The 21,800-nt window shown below is 47.6% G+C and overlaps 1 protein-coding gene across 1 annotated transcript in view; it reads right to left on the reverse strand.

Moving 5' to 3' along the window:
• Nucleotides 1-4,930: 4,930 nt before the first annotated feature.
• trnau1apb (tRNA selenocysteine 1 associated protein 1b) overlaps nt 4,931-21,800 on the reverse strand; it is a 204,097-nt gene continuing 187,227 nt past the window's right edge. Inside the window, exon 9 of the mRNA XM_072509557.1 lies at nt 4,931-5,288. Within this exon, the coding sequence (XP_072365658.1) occupies nt 5,152-5,288 (137 nt within the window). The 3' untranslated portion in view covers nt 4,931-5,151. The remainder of the gene's footprint in view (nt 5,289-21,800) is intronic.

Raw genomic sequence — 21,800 nt, forward strand, 5'->3', positions numbered from 1 at the left:
TCCTCATCTTCCGCGAACACCAGGGAGTTGTAGATGTGGGTGGCGTGTTGCCCTGCCGTGGAGAGGAGGAGGGCGATTTTCCTGGTGTCCGATGCATTCTCTCTTTCTGTGCCTTCTAGGAAGAACTGGAAGCGCTGTTTAAACAGCTTCCAGTTGACGCCGAGGTTTCCAGCGATTTGGAGTGGCTGCGGCAGGCTGATGGTGTCCATGGCGCAGGATGGCGGATCCCTGAAGATGTGCAGGTAGGTCTCACAGTTGCTGGGTTCCAATCCTGGTACTGTGTCGTGTTGGGTGTTCCGCTATACAGACGAACCAACACGGTGGTAGATCGTACAACTCTGTTTTATTACTCTGGATAACAACATCTGTAAACTTATGACTGTGGTTCATAATTTACCGTTAACCTGTGGACCTAGTCCCAACACTATCTTAGAGAGGCACTCAGCACATGGTGTATGTCTGAGTGGCACGCTGTGAGCTCTGTGCCCGGAGCTGTCTCCTGCTGGAATGAGCGGGAACTGTGGTGTTCCCCGTTTTATAGTGAGTGTGCTCTCACTGGTGATTGGCTGTGATGTTGCGTGTGTGTTGATTGGTCCGTTGATCTGTCCAGTGTGTATGTGTGTTTGCACCATGATATGTTTCTGAATATCATGACAACTTGGTTTTAATATTTCCCCACAATCCTCTTGACAACTTACTTAATTTTGTTGTGAAACACTGTTTGCTTTTCACAAAACCATATTGACTCTGCCTTAAGTACCAATTGTTAACCTCCTTAATCATGGATTCTAGAATTTTCCCTGTGTCAGATGTTAGGCGAACTGACTTATAATTTGCTGTTTGGTCTCCTCCTTTTGTCAAATAGAGAGGTCAAATTTGTGATTTCCAACCCACTGAGACCATTCCAAAATCTAGTGAATTTTGGAAGATCACAACCAATGCAGCAAATACTTTAAGATGATGATAAAGGCACCATATCTGAATACCATGTGTGTCGCATTTGTATCAGATGAATTGACAGCTGAAATAGAAATAAATGTGTCTGATCTAATAGCATTACAGAAACCAGGCTGCATTACAGAAACAAGGCTGCAAGGTAAATGAGTTGATGGCGCAAATCATCGTGAATGACTGTGATTTAGTGGCCATTATTGAAACATGGTTAAAGGATGGTCACGACTGGGAGTTAAATATCCAAGGGTATCAAACTACTCGGAAAGACAGAGTGGATGGTAAGGGAGGTGGTGTAGCTCTGTTATTTAAGGATGATATCCGGGCAATAGTAAGGGATAACATCGGTGCTATGGAGGATAAGGTTGAATCCATTTGGGTGGAAATCAGGAATAAGGCAAAAAAGTCACTGATAGGAGTAGTCTAATAGGCCACCAAATAGTAACATTATGGTGGGGCAGGCAATAAACAAAGAAATAACGATGCATGTAGAAATGGTACAGCAGTTATCATGGGGGATTTTAATCTACATGTCGATTGGTTTAACCAGATCGGTCAAGGCAGCCTTGAGGAGCAGTTTATAGAATGTATCCGCGATAGTTTCCTAGAACAGTATGTAATGGAACCTACAAGGGAACAAGCGGTCCTAGATCTGGTCCTGTGTAATGAGACAGGATTGATTCAGGATCTCATAGTTAGGGATCCTCTCGGAAGGAGCGATCACAATATGGTGGAATTTGAAATACAGATGGAGGGTGAGAAGGTAAAATTATAATGGGATGAGAGAAGAGCTAGCTCAGGTAGATTGGGAGCAAAGACTTTATGGTGAAGCAGTTGAGGAACAGTGGAGAATCTTCAAGCGATTTTTCAGTCCTCAGCAAAGGTTTATACCAACAAAAAGGAAGGACGGTAGAAAGAGGGAAAATCGACCGTGGATATCTAAGGAATTAAGGGAGAGTATCAAATTGAAGGAAAAAGCATACAAAGTGGTAAAGATTAGTGGGAGACGAGAGGACTGGGAAATCTTTAGGGGCCAATAGAAAGCTACTAAAAAAGCTATGAAGAAGAGCAAGATAGATTACCTGATGAAGGAGCTGTGCTCCAAAGGCTAGTGATTCCAAACAAAACTGTTGAACTTAACCTGGCATTGTAAGACTTTTTACAAAGATTAGTGGCAAGTTAGAAGATGGACAAGCAACACATTTAAAAAGAACGGAGGGAGGAAGCCAACCAGAAATTTTAAAAAAGCATGAACAGTGTGAATGTTCCTCCAGAGGGCAAGTCTGGAGAATTAATAGCAGATGAATTGAGCAGATATTTTATTAGTCTTCACTGGGTGTTAAGAAATAGCATAGATTCAGCACAAGATTTGGCGCTGCCTTACAGCAGACAGTGAGATTGTGTTCAACATTTTCCCTTATCACACATCGCAATTTGACTATTCAAATGTCAGGAGACTATGAGCTCACACAAATTAACTGTTAGGATGTCCATATATGAAATTTTTAACACTGGACCTTTTTGGCTATGCCTGCCTGTGATCCTTGGAACAAAAGGCAAGTTAACATGGCAGTTCTGTAAACTCACACATCATTGTCTCTTGGGAGAGAAACCAATGACCCCCTATGGGCAGTACAGATCAAATTAAAAAACTATACAAATGCCATCTGCATTTTGTAAGTCAGGTCTGGCCAGCCAACCATGGCCTATTCTTCTGCTCGAACACCCTTAAGTCTTGATGGTTGAAACATTTAACCATCTTGGGAACCCAGGCAGGGGTACACACCTTGTCAAAATAAATCATGCGACATGAACCATTGGTTGGTGGAACCAGTTATTTTGCCTTGATATACTGAAACTCGGCCATTTACAAGCAGTAGCAGAAAATAGGCTATGCCAGATTGATTACCTGCTCCATCTGTACTGGCTGCTGATCTCAGTGAAGCTATAACTCAGTGGGTTTTGACCCTGTATTCATGTGAAACAATAATTCTTTTTATTGTGGTCTTTGCCTTGGTATCCGCTTTTACTGTACCAGTGCAGAGGAAACCCACAAACTCTTTGTTCATTTGGGGTTGGGAAATGTGCTAATGCTTGTACAGGGGGAAGTGAATCGAAACACCCTGGGCTGAATTCTCCAATAATGGGGCTAAGTGTTGACGCTGTCGTAAAGACCGCAGAGTTTTACGATAGCGCCAACAGGCCACCAGGTCCATCGATTCAATGGCCCAACACGGGCGCCGCGGGAAGCGCGCGACACCGCGTTAAAAGAGATCTCCCACAACCCTTACGTCACAGGAAAGATGGCCGGCGGCCATGCAGCGGCAAGATTTCAGGAGCGAGAACTGGACACCGTGGAGCAGAGGGGGGTCCTGTACCCCGCACCCGGTGACAGGACAGCAGGCACCACCGTCCTGCGTTCGTGGGTGGAGGTGGGTGAGGCCATCAGCACCGTCGGGCCTGTTGTCAGGGCAGGCGACCAGTGCCGCAAGAAGCTACGCGACCTACTCAGGGCAGCCAGAGCAAGTACCCAGCACTGTGCCCCTGGCACCAACTCCTCTACCTGCCACACGTGATCCCGCCTCTCCTCCCCCCCCCCCACTCCAGTGGGGCGGTCCCACCCCCGACCTGACTCACATGGCAGCACCCACCCATGGCAGCCCCAGTGGCCTTGTGCCCTGTGCACCAGTGTCATCACAGACCCAGCCGCTGGGCTGCATGCATGCGTCGGACCGTCTAACAATGGTGATGTTTGTTCCTCCCCCCCAGGAGAAGTCTGCCCATAACCGCGGAAGCGGGAGAAGACCAGGGGTGGGGATGTAAAAGGGCGCCTGAACTGCGTCCCCCTCACCGTGACAGAGCAGAGGCCGCTTGACCATGCTGGTGGACCTGAGGAGCGGGAGGTTGCCGATGCAGAAGTCGAAGGCGTGCCACCAAGTGAGATGTGCCCTTTCCTAGCCGTGGCCCCTCACAACACATTTGTGCCAACCCCCCCCCCCCCTCTGTGCCTTCGCACCCGTCAGCCGTTCCCCCACCATTCCATGGCACAGCCCTCACTGGGTGCTGCCGTAAGTGTGGCCCTGCGTCTCCATCCCTGGTGGGTGCCACCGGCTTGGTGGGTGATCTGCGAGGGGCCCGGCCAACACCAATACGGCCATGAAGCCTGCTATGAGCCAGAGCCCGGTGTGGATGCCCATCAACATGGCCGCCGTATTGGCATCCGTTGCGTGGGAATGGCCATGTCATGAAGGTGGGGCTCCCAACCGCCCAGCCTGTCTCCCCCACCTTCCCTGAATCTGGAGGGCTTCATCCCCCCCCTCCCTGCATCAGCTATGGCCCAGTGTGGGTACTCATCAAACATGGCCGCCTTAATGGCATCCGCTGCGTGGGCATCGCCCTGTCATGGCAGAGGGGGGGGGGGGGCTCCCGGCCTGTCTCCCCCACCTATCTCGAGACTCCCCCGAGCCTGGAAGATTCTCTCTTTCCCTCTCCTCCTCCTCCTCCCCCCCCCCCCCCCCCCCCCCAGGCCCGCCCTCCCCGAATCAGCCACAACCGTCTCAGATTTGGGAGCTTGCGGCCCCCTCCACCTTGTCAGCCAGCACGACTGGTTGACGATTTTTTTTAAAGGTGGTTAGAACCACGCTGTCGGGACTTCGGCCCATCCGGGGCGAAGAATCGTTGGGGCCCGGAGAATCGGTCGTCGGGCCAACTCCTGTGATTCTCCATGCCATGCGGCGCCCACTGTGATTGCTTGGGGTGTGGAGAATCAAAAATTGGCGCCGAACTGGCGTTGCTTCGATGTAAAAGCCTATTCTCCGGACGATTGCGGACTCTGAGAATCACTTTGTTTACAGACAGGCAATGAGGAGAAAATCACCTGTTTAAATTAACCACACTATGTCCACAAAAGCCTCAATAGGTTCAGCTCCTCAACCCTGCTACTTTTGTTGTATGAACAAAAAAAAAATATTAATACATATACATGGAAGATAACTTTATTTAGCATAGCAGAGTAGACTCAAGATCCAAACCAAACTAATTTACAAAATATATTGAAAATTAGTTGCAGTAAGAAATCAGATCTTAAGTCTGAAATATCAAATTACAGATGTCAGTTCGCTTGACATACAATGGAAATCAAAATAGCCCTATGGGATACTTTCAAGAATTGGCATTTACAAAAATATATTTCACATTGTTTTATACGGCAGTGGGAATCTCTGATGTAATTGTATCCAGGGGTTGCCAGTGACAATTCATTAGCGAGTCATACAGCTCTTCACTTTGTTCCATGAATTCTTTATTAACTTCATCAATATCCAACTTTGGATCTGGATCTTAAAGGAATGAGAAGATTGTCATTTCACAGATTTGAAATAAAAAATGTTTTGGACAACCACTGAATGAATTTTACCATGAATTCCACAAGAAACATAAACATGAAAAATCAAGATCCCTAAATTATGTACACATCCATCTGGAAGGGATGCCAAAATGGATCGCAACTCATTTAAGGGAATGTCAAAACAAAATCTTGTCTAATCGTGAATTTGTCATGCAACAGTATAAAAATAGGACTAGTCTTTAGCTATTGATAAGAATTTCAGAATAATGTATAATATATTCTACTGAAATCAGAATCACAATAATACAGCACAGAAGAGGCCCTTTGGTCCATGGAGTTTGCACCGACGCATGAAAAACAACTGACCTACCTATCTAACCCCATTTGCCATTTCTGGCAATAGTACTAAAGATTTGTGCTTCAGAACTTGATGCATTCCAAGTCAACTGTTCCAGTACAGCGACATCACTGCATCTACCGGTAATGTAGAAAATTTCCTAAGTGTAGCTGTTACACAAAAATTAGGATAAATCCAACCCAGCTAATTACCACCCCATCAGTCAGCTCTCAATAATCCTTTTCAGTGCTACCAATCTGCACTTTCTTAGCAATAACTTGCTCACTTTATGTTAAGCCAGGATCACTCTGCTCCTGACCTCATTACAGCCTTGGTTCAAACATGGACAAAAGAGCAGAATTTCAGAAGAGAGGGTGACCACCCTTGGCATCAAGGCAGCATTTCCAATTGTGGCGTCAAGGAGCCATAGCAAAGCTGGAGTCAGTGGGAATCAGGGAAAATCCTTCACTCATTGAAATCGTACCTGGAACAAGGGAAGATGGTTGTAGGTCAATTATCTCAGTTCCAGGACGTCATTGCAGGAGTTCCTCCGGGTAGTGTCACAGGCACAATCTTCTTTGGCTGCTTCAATTACTTTTCTTTCATCAGGAAGTCAGAAATGGGGATGTTCGCTGACGACTGCACAAGGTTCTGCACCATTTTCAACTCCTCAGATACTGAAGCTGTCCACGTTTAAATGCAGCAAGAGCTGGACAATATCCAGGCTTGGGCAGACAACTGCGAAATAACATTCATACTACACAAGGGCCAAGCAAATGACCATCTCCAACAAGAGAAAATCAAACTATGACACCCTGATAGTCAAATGGCATTACCATCAATGAATCCCCCACTATGAACATCCTGGGGACTTACCATTGATCAGGAACTGAATTACCATATAAATATTGTGGCTACAAGACCTGATCAGAGGTTAGGAACTCCCCAAAGCCTATACACCATCTACATGTCACAAGGCAGTGTGCTAGAACACTCTCCCCTTGCATGGATGAGTGCAGCTCAACAAAACAAAGCAACCTGCTGGATTGGCATTGCTTCCACAAACATTCACTCCCTCTATCACCGGCAGTGGCAGCAGTGTGAACCATCTACAAGATGCACTGCGGGAACTCACCAAGACTCCTTTGGCAGTACCTTTCAAGCCCATGACCACTACGATCTAGAAGGACAATGGCTGCAGACATATGGAAATACCACCACCTGGAAATACAGAAAATAAGAGTAGGCCATCCCTTGGAGCCTGTTCCGCCATTCATTATGATCATGGCTCATCATCCAACTTGGGAACCTGTTCCCACTTTTCCCCAACTTGGGAACCTGTTCCCACTTTTCCCTCCCATATTCATTGGATTCCTATTGAAAACATGCATTGTTCTGGCCTCAACTCTGGCCTTCTGTGGTAGCGAAATTAACACATTTCTCCTTCGGAGTCCTAAATGGCTTACTCCATTTCCTTAGATTGTGACTTTGGTTCTAGACACCCCCCGCGATTGGGAACATCGTTCCTGCATCTACCGTCTTGTCCTGAGAGACATCCCACCCCCTACATTCTCAACTCGTGAATATAATCCTAACCGATTAAATCTTGCCTCATACGTTAGTCCCACCATCCCAGGAATCCCAGGATCCCAGTAAATCTTCGCTATACTCGCTCTATAGAAAGAACATCCTTCCCTCGGGGTCAGGATACCAAATCTGATCGCGATATTCCAGGTGTAGTCTCACCAAGGCTCTGTATAATTGCAGTAAAACAACCCTGCTCCTGTTTTCAAATCCTCTCGCTATGAAGGTCAACATACCATGCCTTCTTCACCACCTGCTGCAGCTGCATGCTTCCTTTCAGTGACTGGTGTACAAGGACACCCAGGTTTTGTTGCACGTTCCCCCTCTCCAATCTATAGCTATTCAGATAACCTGCCTTCTTGCATTTGTTGCCAAAAGTAGATAACTTAACATTTATTCACATGATACTGCATCTGCCATGCATTTGTCCACTCGCTCAACTTGTCCAAATCACACAACTTCTCTGCATCCTCCTCACAGTTCATCCGCTCACCTAGCCATACATTTCCCTCATCTAAATTTAAAAAAATTTTTTTTAAATTTAAATATATTTTATTAAAGTTTATCGATCAAACAAAAATTTCCCATTTTACAACTTTGTAATAATATATACATTGATCGTTTTTAAATAAATAATATGCTGACTATCGGCAACTGCCAATAACAAAATAAGAAACAACAGAAATAATAACTAAGATAGTAACTTTGTGAAATCAAATATAAATAACTAATATATAAACACACATAAAACCCCTGAAGACCCAGATGAGCCCTCCCCCCACCCCCCCTGGGCTGCTGCTGCTGCCTTTCCTATTTTCCCTTATCGCTCTGCGAGATAGTCGAGGAACGGTTGCCACCGCCCGGTGAATCCCGGAGCTGAACCTCTTAATGCATATTTTATCCGCTCCAGTTTTATAAACCCTGACATGTCATTGATCCAGGCCTCCACACCCGGGGGCTTAGCTTCTTTCCACATAAGTAGAATCCTTCGCCGGGCTACTAGGGACGCAAAGGCCAAAACATCAGCCTCTCTCGCCTCCTGCACTCCCGGCTCATCTGCAACCCCAAATATAGCCAACCCCCAGCCTGGTTCGACCCGGACCCCCACCACCTTTGAAATCACTTTTGCCACACCCACCCAGAACCCATGCAATACCGGACATGACCAAAACATGTGGGTGTGGTTCGCCGGGCTTCCCGTGCATCTCCCGCACCTATCTTCCACTCCAACAAACCTACTCAGCCTTGCTCCCGTCATATGCGTCCTATGTAGAACCTTGAATTGTATCAGGCTGAGCCTGGCACACGAGGACAAAGAGTTTACCCTACTTAGGGCATCTGCCCACAGCCCCTCCTCAATATCTTCCCCCAGCTCCTCCTCCTATATATCTGACACTCTACCATCGCCCACCCATGCCCCCGATATCACTCTGTCCTGGATCTCTTGCGCCGGGAGCTGCGGAAATTCCCTCACCGGTTGCCTCACAAATGCCCTCACTTGCATATAGCGAAATGCATTCTCAGGTGGCAACCCATATTTTTCTGTCAGTGCTCCCAGACTCGCGAACGTCCCGTCTAAGAACAAGTCCTGCAATTTCGCAATTCCTGCTCGCTGCCAAGATTTAAATCCCCCATCTATCCTTCCCGGGACGAACCTATGGTTATTCCTTATCGGGGACCACACTGAGGCAGCCGTCATTCCCTTATGTCGTCTCCACTGCCCCCAAATTTTCAGAGTTGCCACCACCACTGGGTTTGTGGTGTATTTTCTCGGGGAGAACGGCAACGGCGCCGTTGCCAGTGCTTTTAGGCTAGTTCCCCTACAGGATGCCATCTCCAGTCTTTTCAACGCCGCTCCTTCCCCTTCCCTCATCTTGGGGTCTTTCCAGCCCACACACAGCTCATGATACTCTTGTCCACCTTCTTAAAAAAGGCCTTTGTAATCAGTACAGGGAGGCACTGGAACACAAAAAGAAACCTCGGAAGGACCACCATTTTAACCGCCTGCACCCTGTCCGCCAATGACAGGGGCGCCATGTCCCACCTCCTAAAGTCCTCTTCCATCTGCTCTACCAGTCGTGCCAAGTTAAGCTTATGCAAGGTTCCCCAGTTCCTGGCCACCTGGATCCCTAAATACTGGAAATCTCTTCTTACCCTCCTCAACGGTAAATCGTCTATTCCCCTGCCCTGTTCCCCCGGGTGCATCACAAACAGTTCACTCTTCCCCATATTCAATTTATATCCTGAAAATTCTCCAAACTCCCTGAGTGTCTGCATTATCTCAGGCATCCCCTCCACTGAGTCCGCGTATAATGACACCCGATGCTCTTCTCCTCCTCTAGGTACCCCCCTCCACTTCCTAGAGCCCCTCAGCGCTATGGCCAATGGCTCAATTACCAACGCAAACAGTAACGGGGACAGGGGACATCCCTGTCTTGTACCCCTATATAGTCAGAAGTGGTCAGATCGTTGCCTATTTGGAATCACACTTGCCACCGGGGCCCTGTACAGGAGCTGAACCCATCTAATGAACCCCTCTCCAAATCCAAATCTCCTCAGTACTTCCCACAGGTAGTCCCACTCCACTATCAAATGCTTTCTCTGCATCCATCGCCACCACTATCTCCGCCTCCCCCTCCGGTGGGGGCATCATCATCACCCCCAACAGCCTTCGTATGTTAGCATTCAATTGCCTCCCTTTAACAAACCCCGTTTGATCATCATGCACCACCCCAGGAACACAGTCCTCTATCCTCGTCGCCATCACCTTGGCCAAAAGCTTGGCATCTACGTTCAAGAGGGAAATAGGCCTGTATGACCCGCACTGCAGCGGGTCTTTGTCTCTTTTCAGGATCAGCGATATCGTCGCCTCCGACATCGTCGGGGGTAGTGTCCCCCTTTCCCTTGCCTCATTAAAGGTTCTCGTCAGAAGTGGGGCCAGCAGGTTCACGTATTTCCTCTCGAACTCCACCGGGAACCCATCCGGTCCTGGGGCCTTCCCTGCCTGCATGTTCCCAATTCCTTTTACCACCTCCTCCACCTCAATCTGCGCTCCCAGTCCAGTCATCTCCTGTTCCTCAACCTTCGGGAACTCCAGCTGGTCTAGGAAACGCATCATTCCCTCTTTCCCTTCCGGGGGTTGAGCCTTATATTGCCTCTCGTAAAAATACCCCGTTCACCCTCCACGCTCCCCGTTCCATCTTTCCCTCCTCGTATCCAACCCCTCCGATCTCTCGCCGCCCCCCTCTTCCTAAGTTGTTGGGCCAGCAGCCGGCTCGCCTTCTCTCCATATTCATACTGCACTCCCTGTGCCTTCCTCCATTGTGCCTCCGCCTTACCCGTGGTCAACAAGTCAAAGTCAGTGTGCAATCTCCGTCTTTCCCTGTACAGCCCTTCATCTGGAGCCTCCGCAGATTGCCTATCCACCCTCAAAATCTCCCCCAACAATCTCTCCCTTTCTTTACCCTCTTGTTTCCCCTTATGGGCCCTTATGGAGATCAGCTCCCCTCTAACCACCGCCTTCAGCGCCTCCCAGACCACTCCCACCTGGACCTCTCCGTCATCAATGATCTCAAGGTACCTTTCAATACATCCCCTCACCCTTACACATACCTCCTCGTCCGCCAACAGTCCCATATCTAATCTCCAGAGTTAGCGCTGCTCCTTTTCCTCTCCTACTTCCAGATCTACCCAATGTGGGGCATGATCTGAAATGGTGATAGCCGAATACTCCGTTCCTGCCACCTTCGGGATCAGCGCCCTTCCCAGGACAAAGAAGTCTATCCGGGAGTACAGTTTGTGGACATGGAAGAAGAAGGAAAACTCTTTACTCCTTGGTCTAGTAAATCTCCAGGGATCGACTCCTCCCATCTGCTCCATAAAGCCCTTAAGCACCGCTGCCTGCCTCCTCCCGGTCCTAGATCTGGACCGGTCCAGCCCTGGGTCCAGCACCGTGTTACCAACCTCGCTACTTCATTTCAAACACTCTCTCAAATCTAGTCCAACTTCTCCTCTTCAATAAATGTCCACGCCTCCTCTGCCGTCTCGAAGTAGTGGTGTTTACCCTGGTGTGTAACCCACAGTCTTGCCGGCTGCAACATTCCGAATTTCACTTTCCTCTTGTGGAGCACCACCTTGGCCCGGTTGAAACTCGCCTTCCTTCTCGCCACCTCCGCACTCCAATCCTGATACACTGATACACGCGGATCACCGCGTTCTCCCACCTGCTGCTCAGTGTCTTTTTCGCCCACCTCAGGACCATCTCCCTGTCCTTGTAGCGGTGGAACCTCACCACTATTGCTCGAGGTATTTCTCCTGCCTTTGGTTTTCTCACGAGGACTCGGTACGCTCCCTCCACTTCCAGGGGGCCCGTCGGGGCCTCAGCTCCCATTAAGGTATGGAGCATTGTGCTCACATACGCCCCAACGTTCGCTCCCTCTGCCCTTCGGGAAGACCCAAGATTCTTACGTTCTTCCTCCTCGAGCTATTTTCCAGGGCTTCCAGTCTCTCCATACACCTCTTATGCAGTGCCTCGTGCGTCTCCGTCTTCACCACCAAGCCCTGTATCTCGTCCTCATTTTTGGCAGCTTTTGCCTTCACTCCACGGAGCTCCATCTCTTGGGTCTTCTGCGCCTCCTTTAACCCCCAAATCGCCTGCAGCATCGGCGCCAGCACCTCCTTCTTGAGCTCCTCCACACATCGCCAGAGCAAACTCCTGCTGTTCCAGGCCCCATACCAACTGGCCGCCCTCCGCCGCCATCTTGCTTCTCACTTCCCTTCTTTGCCGCTGCTCCAGAGGATCCTCCACAATCTGGTCACTATTATCTCTTCTATCCATTCACATCCGGGGGGGGGGGGGGGGGGGGGGACTCCCTTCTATGTTGCCTCAGTGGGTTTAGCCTTCGAAAATTGCCGTTGGGGCTCCCGATAAGAGCCCAAAAGTCCGTTATAACGGGAGGTGCCGAAACGTGCGACTTAGCTGGTCATCGCCGCACCCGGAAGTCCTCCCTCATCTAAATTAATATACATTGTAAATAGCTGGGGATCCTAGCACTGATCGCTGCGGTACACTGCCTGCCACTTGGAAAAAGATCAGTTTATTCCTTCTTTGATCTGATTTGCCAGCCAGTTTTCGACCCATCTCAATACACTAATCCCAGTCCCATGCAGTTAAAAGTTTACACGCTAATCTTGTGAGAATGTCATAAAGTCCTCTGAAAGTCCAAATACGCCACATCCAGTGGCTCCGCATAATCAATTACTAGTTACATCCTCAAGAATTCCAGTAGATTTTGTCAAGCACTATTTCCCTTTTGTAAATCCATGCTATCTGATCCTGCCACTGTCTCTTTCTGCCCCCCCCCAACAAAAGTACTCCGCTATTAAATTTTTCATAATGGACTCAAGCATTCTTCCCACGACCGACGTTAGGCTGACTGGTCCATAATTCCCAGTTTTGACTGTACCTTCCCTTTTTAAATAATGGGGTTACATGAACTACCCTCCAATCCGTAGGAACTGTTCCAGAGTCTAAAGAACTTTGGAAGATGACCGCCAATGCATCCACTATTTCTAGGGCTACTTCCTCAAGTACACTCAGATATTGATGATTTGCTCCTGGGGATTTATCAGCCTTCAATCCCATCAATTTCCCCAACACCATTTCCCTACTAATACTCCCTCTCTAAAACACTGTTCCCCAATATTTCTATTAAGTTATTAGAGTCCCCCTTTGTGATGCCAGAACCAAAGTTTGTATTAAGTTGGCCAATCATTTCTTTGTTCCCCATTATAAATTCTCCTGTTTTTGACTGTAAGGGACCGACATTTTTCTTAACATTGGCAGATTTTTTTTGTTCCCTGCAAGCTTACTCTCGTACTGTTTTTCTCTTCTTATTCCCCTAGTTCTCTCCTTTGCTGAATTCTAAACTGCTCCCAATCCTCAGACATACAAATTGGCCAGATAAAACTGCAGACCCATGCCTCTTCCTTGGATCTAATACTATATTTAATTTCCCTTGTATGCCATGGTTTGACCACGTTTATTTTTGCACCAGACAGGAATGAACAATTGTTGCAATTCCTCAATGGGCTCTTTAAATGTTTAGCCTTTACTCACCCACTGTCGTCCCCTAACTATCCTCAATCCATCATAGTTTCTTTTAGATTCAGGACCCTAGTCTCAAGAGTCAACAAAGTCACTCTCCACCTTGATGAAGAACTCTCATCATATTATGGTTGCTCATCACCCAGGGGTCTTGCACAACTATATTGCAAATATTCCTTTCTCATTACACAATACCCAGTCTAGGATGTCCTATTCTCTAGTAGGTGTCATAAAGAAACAAAGTCAGCATGGATTAACAAAAGGAAAATCATGCTTGACAAATCTACGAGAATTCTTTGAAGATGTAACTAGTAGAGTTGACCAGGAATAACCGGTGAATGTGATTTTTGGGTTTCAACAAGGTCTCACATGGCAGATTACTATGTAAAGTTGAAGTGCATGGAATTTCAGGTAGTGCCTGGAATGGATAGAAAGCTGGTGAGCAGACAAGCTGCAAAATTGGAATAAACAGGTCTTTAATAGTGGGGTACTGCAGGGATCGGTGCTCGGACCCCAACTGTTCACATTATATATTAATGATCTGGATGAGGGAACTAAATGTATTCTTTCCAAATTTGCAGGTGGCACAAAGTTGGGTGGGAGGGTGGGCTGTGAGGAGGATGCAGAGATGCTTCAGCAAAATTTGGACAGGATGAGTGAGTGGGCATATGCAGTATAATGTGAATAAATGTGAGGTAGCAAAAATAGGAAGGCAAATTATTTGGATGGACTAAATTGAGAGAAATAGGTACATAGCGAGACCTTGGTGCCCTCATGAAATGAAATGAAATGAAAATCGCTTATTGTCACAAGTAGGCTTCAAATGAAGTTACTGTGAAAAGCCCCTAGTCGCCACATTCCGGTGCCTGTTCGGGGAGGCGGTTACGGGAATTGAACCGTGCTGCTGGCCTGCCTTCAAAGCCAGCAATTTAGCCCTGTGCTAAACAATCCCTCCATACATCACCTCCATACTCCCAGAACACCTTCACCCACTGCAATTCACATACCGCCACAATCAGTCCGCAACAGACTCCATCCCCCTGGCCCTACACTCATCCGGAGATCATCTCGACAACAAGAACTCCTACGTCAGACTCCTTAGACATAGGAATGCATCAGTCGCTGAATGTTAGCGCAGAGTACAGCAGGCAGTAAAGGTGGCAAATAGCCTTGATTTGAGTATAGGAATAGGGATTTTTTCCCCCCAAAATTGTGGGGCAATTTAGCATGGCCAATCCACCTACCCTACATATATAGAACATAGAACGATACAGCGCAGTACAGGCCCTTCGGCCCACGATGTTGCACCGAAACAAAAGCCATTTAACCTACACTATGCCATTATCATCCATATGTTTATCCAATAAACTTTTAAATGCCCTCAATGTTGGCGAGTTCACTACTGTTGCAGGTAGGGCATTCCACGGCCTCACTACTCTTTGCGTAAAGAACCTACCTCTGACCTCTGTCCTATATCTATTACCCCTCAGTTTAAAGCTATGTCCCCTCGTGCCAGCCATTTCCATCCGCGGGAGAAGGCTCTCACTGTCCACCCAATCTAACCCCCTGATCATTTTGTATGCCTCTATTAAGTCTCCTCTTAACCTTCTTCTCTCCAACGAAAACAACCTCAAGTCCATCAGCCTTTCCTCATAAGATTTTCCCTCCATACCAGGCAACATCCTGGTAAATCTCCTCTGCACCCGCTCCAAAGCCTCCACATCCTTCCTATAATGCGGTGACCAGAACTGTACGCAATACTCCAAATGCGGTCGTACCAGAGTTTTGTACAGCTGCAACATGACCTCCTGACTCCGGAACTCAATCCCTCTACCAATAAAGGCCAACACTCCATAGGCCTTCTTCACAACCCTATCAACCTGGGTGGCAACTTTCAGGGATCTATGTACATGGACACCTAGATCCCTCTGCTCATCCACACTTCCAAGAACTTTACCATTAGCCAAATATTCCGCATTCCTGTTATTCCTTCCAAAGTGAATCACCTCACACTTCTCTACATTAAACTCCATTTGCCACCTCTCAGCCCAGCTCTGCAGCTTATCTATATCCCTCTGTAACCTGCTACATCCTTCCACACTGTCGACAACACCACCGACTTTAGTATCGCCTGCAAATTTACTCACCCACCCTTCTGCGCCCTCCTCTAGGTCATTGATAAAAATGACAAACAGCAACGGCCCCAGAACAGATCCTGGTGGTACGCCACTTGTAACAACTCCATTCTGAACATTTCCCATCAACCACTACCCTCTGTCTTCTTTCAGCTAGCCAATTTCTGATCCACATCTGTAAATCTCCCTCAGTCCCCAGCCTCCGTATTTTCTGCAATAGCCTACCGTGGGGAACCTTATTTTGCTTTACTGAAATCCATATACACCACATCAACTGCTCTACCCTCGTCTACCTGTTCAGTCACCTTCTCAAAAGAACTCGATAAGGTTTGTGAGGCATGACCTACCCTTCACAAAGCCATGCTGACTATCCCTGATCATATTATTCCTATCTAGATGATTATAAATCTTGTCTCTTATAATCCCCTCCAAGACTTTACCCACTACAGATGTGAGGCTCACCGGTCTATAGTTGCCGGGGTTGTCTCTGCTCCCCTTTTTGAACAAAGGGACCACATTTGCTATCCTCCAGTCCTCTGGCACTATTACTGTAGCCAATGATGACATAAAAATCAAAGCCAAAGGTCCAGCAATCTCTTCCCTGGCCTCCCAGAGAATCCTAGGATAAATCCCATCAGGCCCCGGGGACTTATCTATTTTCAGCCTGTCCAGAATTGCCAACACCTCTTCCCTACGTACCTCAATGACATCTATTCTAATAGCCTGGGTCTCAGCATTCTCCTCCACAACATTATCTTTTTCCTGAGTGAATACTGACAAAAAATATTCATTTAGTATCTCTCCTATCTCTTCAGACTCCACACACAACTTCCCATCTCTGTCCTTGACTGGTCCTACTCTTTCCCTAGTCATTCGCTTATTCCTGACATACCTATAGAAAGCTTTTGGGTTTTCCTTGATCCTACCTGCCAAAGACTTCTCATGTCCCCTCCTTGCTCGTCTTAGCTCTCTCTTTAGATCCTTCCTCGCTACCTTGTAACTATCCATCGCCCCAACTGAAACTTCACACCTCATCTTCACATAGGCCTCCTTCTTCCTCTTAACAAGAGATTCCACTTCTTTGGTAAACCACGGTTCCCTCGCTCTATGCCTTCCTCCCTGCCTGACCGGTACATACTTATCAAGAACACGCAGTAGCTGATCCTTGAACAAGCTCCACTTATCCAGTGTGCCCAACACTTGCAGCCTACTTCTCCACCTTATTCCCCCCCCCCCCCCCAAAGTCACGTCTAATGGCATCATAATTGCCCTTCCCCCAGCTCTAACTCTTGCCCTGCGGTGTATACTTATCCCTTTCCATCATGGACGTAAACGTTACCGAATTGTGGTCACTGTCCCCAAAGTGCTCTCCTACCTCCAAATCCAACACCTGGCCTGGTTCATTACCCAAAACCAAATCCAACGTGGCCTCGCCTCTTGTTGGCCTGTCAACATATTGTGTCAGGAAACCCTCCTGCACACACTGTACAAAAAACGACCCATCTAATGTACTCGAACTATATCTTTTCCAGTCAATATTTGGAAAGTTAAAGTCTCCCATAATAACTACCCTGTTACTTTCGCTCTTATCCAGGATCATCCTCGCCATCCTTTCCTCTACATCCCTAGAACTATTTGGAGGCCTATAGAAAACTCCCAACAGGGTGACCTCTCCTTTCCTGTTTCTAACCTCAGCCCATACTACGTCGGAAGATGAGTCCCCATCTAGCATCCTCTCCGCCAACGTAATACTGCTCGACTAACAGCGCCACACCTCCCCCTCTTTTGCCTCCTTCTCTGAGCTTACTAAAACACCTAAACCCCGGAACCTGCAACATCCATTCCTGTCCCTGCTCTATCCATGTCTCCAAAATGGCCACAACATCGAAGTCCCAGGTACCAACCCATGCTGCCAGTTCCCCTACCTTATTTTGTATACTCCTGGCATTGAAATAGACACACTTCAAACCACCTACCTGAACACTGGCCCCCTCGTGCGACGTCAAATCTGTGCTCCTGACCTCTATACTCTCATTCTCCCTTACCCTAAAACTACAATCCAGGTTCCCATGCCCCTGCTGCATTAGTTTAAACCCCCCCAAAGAGCACTAACAAATCTCCCCCCCAGGATATTTGTGCCCCTCAGGTTCAGATGTAGACCATCCAGTCTGTAGAGGTCCCACCTTCCCCAGAAAGAGCCCCAGTTATCCAGAAATCTGAATCCCTCCCGCCTGCACCATCCCTGTAGCCACGTGTTTAATTGCTCTCTCTCCCTATTCCTCATCTCACTATCACATGGCACGGGCAACAACCTAGAGATAACAACTCTGTTTGTTCTAGTTCTGAGCTTCCATCCTAGCTCCCTGAAAGCCTGCCTGACATCCTTGTCCCCTTTCCTACCTATGTCGTTAGTGCCAATGTGGACCACGACTTGGGGCTGCTCCCCCTCCCCCTTAAGGACCCGGAAAACACGATCCGAGACATCACGTACCCTTGCACCTGGGAGGCAACATTACCAAACGTGAGTCTCTCACGCTCCTACAAAATCTCCTATCTGTGCCCCCGACTATCGAGTCCCCAATTACTAATGCTCTGCTCCTCTCTCCCTTCCCTTCTGAGCAACAGGGACAGACTCCGTGCCAGAGGCCCGTACCCCATGGCATATATCTTTGGGATGTGGGGGGTGAGACCCACGCAGACACAGAGAATGTGTAAACTCCACAAGGACAGTGACCGGGGGTCGGGATCGAATCCGGGTCCTCAATGCTGTGTGACAGCAGTGCTAACCACTGTGCCGTGCTGGATTAGGGATTTTTACTGCAATTGTATAGGGTATTCTGAGGCCACACCTGGGGTAGTGCGCACTGTTTTGGTATCCTTATCTGAGGAAGGATGTTCTTGCTATGGAGGGAATGCAGTAAAGATTTACCAGGCTGATTCCTGGGATGGCAGGACTGTCACACGAAGAGAGACTAAGTTGGTTAGGACTGTAATCATTGGACTTTAAAAGAGCGAGAGGGGATCTCATTGAAACTTATAACATTCTTTTTTTTTTTGGAAAATATTTTATTGAGGCATTTATAACAACAATTTTAAAGAGAAAAAACAACAGAGTAAATAACACCCACCCAACCAACAACCACACCCAGCAAGCGTGCCTTACATAAACAGATCCCCAGTAAAACTGGTTATAAAATTCTAACATGATTAGATCGGGTAGATTCAGAAAGAATGTTCCTGATGGTGGGGGAGTCCAGAACTAGGGGGTCATAGTTTAAGGATAAGGGGTAAACTTTTTAGGACTATGGTGAGGAAAAGTTTCTTCACCCAGGGAGTGGTGAATCTGTGGAATTTGCTACCACAGAAAGTAGTTCCGGACTAAACATTGTGTAATTTCAAGGAGTTAGATATAACTCTTGGGGCTTAAGGGACCTGGGGAAGACTGGATCATGGTATTGAACTTGATGATCAGCCATGATCATAATGAATGGCGGAGTAGGCTCGCAGGGCAGAATGACCTTCTTCTGCTTCTATTTTCTATGAAGGTTTCTCAACTCACTTGATCCAGAAAACCATCCTGTACACACTCCAGGAATTCCTCCTCTACAGTATAGTGACTAATTTAGTTTGCCGAATCTATTTGCAAAGGAAAGTCACCCAGAATTACAGAAGTTTCTTTATCGCATGCATCTCTAATTTCCGGTTTCAGACCATCCCCAACATCACGTTTGGGGTCAATGTACAACCTCCACTAACGTTTTTTGTTTCTCCGCACTACCCATACCGATTCTACATAGTTGGAGCTCATTATTGCATTAATTTCCTCTTTAACCAGCAATGCAACCCCACCACCTTTTCCTTTTTATCTGCCCTTCCCAAATATGGAATATCTCTATGTTCAGTTCCCATCCCTGGTGACTCGACAACAATGACTCTATAATCCTGACTTCATCATACCCGTTTACATGATTAATTAATCTACTTTATTAAGGTACAAAGCGTTAAGGATAGTCTTTTTCACATTCCGGGTCCCGAATGTTAAAAATGTTTTCACCTCGGCCCTGTTGGAATCTGGCCCTTGGGTTCTCTGCCCACTGTCTTTGGTTCTTATCCTTGATTTCCCTCCTCGAACTACTTGCATCGGTTCCCATCCTCCTGCCATTTTAGTTTAAACCCTCCCCAACCATTTTAGCAAATCGGACATCAATCCCAGTCCTACCCAGGTGCAACCCATCCAGTTTGTACCGGTCCCAATATCCCAGCAAAGCGAAACCCTCCCTGTTGCACCATCTCTTCAACTACACATTCATCTGATATAGCCTGCTATTTCTGCTCGGATTAGCATGTGGCACTTTGAGGTGTTTCTTTTCAACTTATTTCCTTACTCCCTATATTCTGCTTTTGTAACCTCATCCTTTTTTAAAACCTATCTAGTTTATATTAATGTGTACCATGACCACTGGCTGGTCCCCTCTCTCTCCCCCTCGAGATATCCTTGACCCTAGCACCAGGGAGGCAACATACCATCCTGGAGTCTAATTTGCAATCTATTCATCTTACAATTGAATCGCTCATCACTATTGCATACCCACACTCTGCTGTGGAGGGGTGGTGCAACAAATTGTGTCTGTTGCTGCTTCCTCCCCCCTTCGAGAGCAGTATCCGATGTGTTACATCTGTTTTGCAGGGGAATAGGCACAGGAGATTCTTGCACTATCTGCCGAGCGGTCATCCATTTCCTTCCTGTGGAATCTTAGCTAAGTGTGACTACCTCTCTATACGCGCTATACTCTCCACCTCACGAATGCCCACAGGTGTCCCCAGTCGCCACTCCAGCTCAGAAACCCAGACGTCCAGGAGCTGCAGCTGGAGACGCTTCCTGCATACGTGATGTTCCCGGCTTCCCACAGAGCAAGAGCACACCAGAGCTTTGAGCTCTCCTGCCATGACAGACCTCTGAATTGAACCTTTTGGAAAAAACTTAAAATCAAATATCAATTACTCCAGGGTCCTCTCAAACAAAGTGATAAAGTAGTTAAATACTTACCCAACTGTACTCACCCCATCTACGGCTTCCACTTACTCTGCGTGCCTTTTGAATTCTGACATCAGCTCAGGAGTTTCAAACTAGAACTCAATCACTGCACTCTTTATGGTGTTCTCAAGCTCTTGCACTCTCCCGTAATGGTTTCCCTCAAGTGACTCATCCTGAACTGGAACTATTTTCCCATTCCTTCACTGTCACTGGGTCAAAGCCCTGAAACATTCTCTCTCTAACAGCACTGCAACAGTTCAAGGCGGCTGTTCACCACTACCTTCAAGGGAAATTAATGATGGGCAATAAATACTGGCCTAGTTAGTGATTCTCTAATTGATAATAAAATGGTTTGAACAAGTTGTTTATCTGATTGTAACCAAAGATGCGAACAGTAGTCAACATAGGGATCCAAAATTGGCCCCAAAGTCAAGATGTTATCTCCTTTCCTGAAGCTAATAAGCTTCTGTTTCACAAGTATTAATAAGAGACCCAGGCCTACTGAATAATGTGACTTAAATCAGGCAAGACCGAGAATAAACAGAGGAACATAGAGCGAAGGAGAAGCTATAGGTAAAGCCTGCTCCGCCACTAGATCCAGACTGACCTGGTTTTGGTCTCAATTCCAGCAGTAAACATAGAACATAAACCTCCCATGAAACCTCGGGCAGGATTCTCCGACCCCCCGCCGGGCCGGAGAATCGCCCCGGGGGAGGGGGGGGGGGGTGCGTGATGAGGGCAATCTTGCCCTCCGCATCAGCCGCTGTAAAAGGTCCGCCATGGCCGGCGCGGAGCAGAACCCCCCTGCGCACGCGCTGGGATCACGCTGGATACTCCTGGCGCTCCCGCGCCGACTCGCGTCGTCCGGCTGAGGCCTTTCAGCACCGGTTGGCGCGGCGCCAACCCCGCCGGCCTAGCCCCAGAATGTGCGGAGGATTCCGCACCTTCCGGGCGGCCTGCCCGCCGGTTACCGGAGAATCCCGGCCCTCGACCCACTTGTCTATCAAAAACCGGTCTTATTTAGTCTCAATCTTTACACAACAGGAAGTAATTCAGGCAGCATGGTGGCACAGTCGTTAGCACCTGTGCTTCAATCCATGGCGCTGTGGTTTCAAATCCAGCCTTGGTGACTTGTGTGGAGTTTGCACTTTCTCCCAGTGTTTGTATGGCTTTGTGCCAGTTTTCTCCCACAGTCCAAAGATGTGCAGCTTAGGTGGATTAGGGATTAGTCATGCTAAATATTGCCCCTTGGTGTCCAAAGATGTGCAAATTAGGAGGGGTTACAGGGATTAGGCAGGGCAGTGGGC

This window comes from Scyliorhinus torazame, chromosome 6 (assembly GCF_047496885.1).
Source record: "Scyliorhinus torazame isolate Kashiwa2021f chromosome 6, sScyTor2.1, whole genome shotgun sequence".
Lineage (NCBI taxonomy): Eukaryota > Metazoa > Chordata > Chondrichthyes > Carcharhiniformes > Scyliorhinidae > Scyliorhinus > Scyliorhinus torazame.